This window comes from Drosophila persimilis, unplaced genomic scaffold (assembly GCF_003286085.1).
Source record: "Drosophila persimilis strain 14011-0111.01,24,50 unplaced genomic scaffold, DperRS2 tig00000431-arrow-pilon, whole genome shotgun sequence".
Taxonomy (NCBI): domain Eukaryota; kingdom Metazoa; phylum Arthropoda; class Insecta; order Diptera; family Drosophilidae; genus Drosophila; species Drosophila persimilis.
The window spans coordinates 5,932,862-5,935,645 of NW_020825312.1; the positions used below are offsets into that span (position 1 = coordinate 5,932,862).

General features: G+C 53.5%; 1 protein-coding gene across 1 annotated transcript; it reads right to left on the reverse strand.

Moving 5' to 3' along the window:
* Positions 1 to 239: 239 nt before the first annotated feature.
* On the reverse strand, positions 240 to 2,551 carry LOC6596979 (chromosomal serine/threonine-protein kinase JIL-1). Its single transcript, XM_026989826.1, has 2 exons — positions 734 to 2,551; positions 240 to 674 (listed from the first exon to the last, which is right to left on the reverse strand). Exons 1-2 carry the CDS (start codon positions 2,392 to 2,394, stop codon positions 281 to 283), a joined length of 2,055 nt encoding a protein of 684 aa, XP_026845627.1. The 5' UTR covers positions 2,395 to 2,551; the 3' UTR covers positions 240 to 280.
* Between the last annotated feature and the right edge of the window lie 233 nt (positions 2,552 to 2,784).

Sequence of the window (2,784 nt, forward strand, 5' to 3'; positions counted from 1 at the left end):
GGTTTATGCGCTTGTTCTGTAGGGATTGGTTTGTATTTTAGATAATCTTGATTTGGCAAACGTCCGTTTCTTATTCTCTTATTAACATTATGACTAAATACAATTTAATGTTATGTTCAAATGTAGCTGTGATTGTATGCATATCTTCACTGGATATAGTACATGTATAATTACATCAGATATCGTTCATATCTTCCTACTTTGAGTCAAGGTGAGTTCTACTCCTGTCCTATTCTCAATTTGTTTTTTTTTTTTCTTTTCTATCGATCTTAGCTTGATGTCAATCACTGATCGCTGCTGCTGACATCCACTCGCTGGCGAGAATTTCCTCTAGGCTCGGACGGTCAACGGGACTCCGTTGAAGGCACCAGATCACCAGCTGCTTAAAGGCTGAGCTGGCACTAAGCCAGCGCTCAGATTGCTGATTAAAGGACTCTAACTGGATGCGCATCTTCAGGAGTACATGGGCGTTGAAGCTGTGATCCACGTGATCCGCCTGGTCCCGGCGAAAGGGAGCGTGACCCACCAACATGGTGTACAGCATGGCACCCAGGCTGTAGACGTCGACAGCAGGCGAGTAAGTCACCAAATGCAGGTCCGAAAGTAGCTCCGGGGAAGCATAGTCGACCGTGTAGCGCGGTGAGTCCTTCCAGCTCTGGAAGGTGCTGTTGTAGCTGTAGATTATAAAGGATTATACTCGAAGAAATGGCTTAGAAATATGAAGGACCCTCACCAGGCATTGCCAAAGTCAACCAGATTGACAGACAGATCCTTGCTGCCCACAAACACTACATTCTCGGGTTTCAGGTCCCCATGGATGAACTTCTTAGAGTGGACATGGCGCAAGGCCTGAACAATCTGGCGGATGATCTCACGGCAGGCGTCCTCATCCAGCTGGTTGCGGAAAATGGGCCCGGTGAGCTCTTCGCCGCACAGGAACTTCGTAAGTATCCAGACGTCGCATTTGTCGCGGAACGTTTGATAGTAGGTAGCAATGTTTGTATGTTTTCGAAGGCCCGAGCTGTCCAGGGCGCAGGAGATCAGGGCATCCACCTCGGAGACCCGAAACTTGGACAGCGGGACAACCTTGGCCATGAAGATCATGTTGGTGGGGCCATCCACCGCAATGTGGCACCTGCCGTATGCCCCGCTCGTTACGTGGCTACCCAGCTCGAGGCCTCTCGGCTTTGGCGGTATATTGTGCACTCCTGAATTGCAGTACTCAACCTGGAACTGGGCTTCCCATTGCAGCGGAGCCACGTGCTCCGGTGCCACGTAGGTGTAGCCGCGGAAGAGTTGGCCGCTGCTGGTTGGGGCTTCGCACTCCGGATCCTCGGGCCGCTGATCCGTGAACTCGGTGCTAAAGTTCTGCACATCATCGTCGGCTGTGAGGGTGGGCTTAAAGGGCGCTGCATATAGCTTGGCCCTTACCGCACTCCAGTTGATGCCGTGGAAGAAGGCATGCTCCTTGACCTCGCGGGCACCGCGATCATTCCCGCCCAGGCGGTACATGGGGTCCTTCTCCAAAGTCCTTAGCAAAAAGTCCTTGGCAATGGGGCAGATGCTTTCAGGAATCAAGGGCTGACACTCTTGTATGCGTCGAACGATTTGCCGATTCCCGAGCTTGGATCCAAAGGGTGGCTCTCCGATGAGCAGCTCGAATGTTAGGACTCCCAAGGACCACCAGTCGACGGCGTAGTCGTAGCCCTTCGGCCGCGATTGAATCATCTCCGGGGCGATGTACTCCATGGTGCCACAGAAGCTGTTTGCTCGATACGCATTCGCCGGCGTGAGAAACTTCGACAGTCCGAAGTCAGTGAGAACCACATGGCCGTCTGCATCCAGCAAGATGTTTTCGAGCTTGATGTCGCGATACACGATGCCCAGGCGGTGCACCTCCTCCAGGGCCAGCACCAGCTCTGCAATGTAGAATCGAGCACGCGCCTCGTCGAAGGGCCCCTGCTGTATGAGGTGCGTGAATAGCTCCCCGCCTATGGCAAAGTCCATCACGAGGTACAACTTTGACGAGGACTGGAATGCATAGTGGAGGCTTGCGATGAAGGGGCTGCGGTTCACGACCTGCATGGCCACGCGCTCCGTGCGTGTGTGATCGGCTGTACACCATTCCCTCACCACATCCGTCTTGTTCAGGACCTTCATCGCATAGAGTGCACCCACGTCGGATCGCGTTAGTTTTCGCACCAGAAACACACGGCCAAAGGCTCCTGAGCCCAGAAGCTGCAGAATTTGGAAATCATTCGGACCCACTGCCTGGTCGTGAAAAGGGGTACCATAGAAACTCAGGTCGGTGATGATCTCCAGTTTCCGATGTTCGGAGACATTGCTCAGCCTCAGGGACATTTCATATGCTGGTGGTTCTTGTTCGGAGGCCATTGCGCCTTCTAAAGGCTCTGCGTCCACGTCCAAGTCACGATACAATTCAGAGTTCAGGGCGCGATAGTCTGCTTCCAAGTCCAAGTAGTCGTGTTCCTCGCTTTCGGAATCGGAGATGCAGATCACCTCTGTCGCATTTAGGCTTGGGGTCGAGGACGAGGACGCAGACAGGGGCTGCTTGTTCCTGCTGGGCCCGTACCTCCAATCAGTCTTGCATCTGACGCCCCTCCGCTGTCCATTGCTATTCGGGTGCAGGACTTCCATTCTTCCCGCTGCAGTCGAGGCAGATGGTGCCACCTGCTGTGGTGCCGCCGGAGTTAATCCGATGCCACTGACACTGCTCTTAATCATCCATTGGCACCTTTGCGCGGCACTCATCTCTCCCCATTT

Bases quoted from the DNA above. Each gene is read 5' to 3' on its own strand.
- LOC6596979 (XM_026989826.1), bottom strand. From the start codon at position 2,394: ATGGCCTCCGAACAAGAACCACCAGCATATGAAATGTCCCTGAGGCTG. The intron at 675-733 runs GTGAGGGTCCTT...TATAATCTACAG, and splicing joins GTTGACTTTGGCAATGCCTG to CTACAACAGCACCTTCCAGA.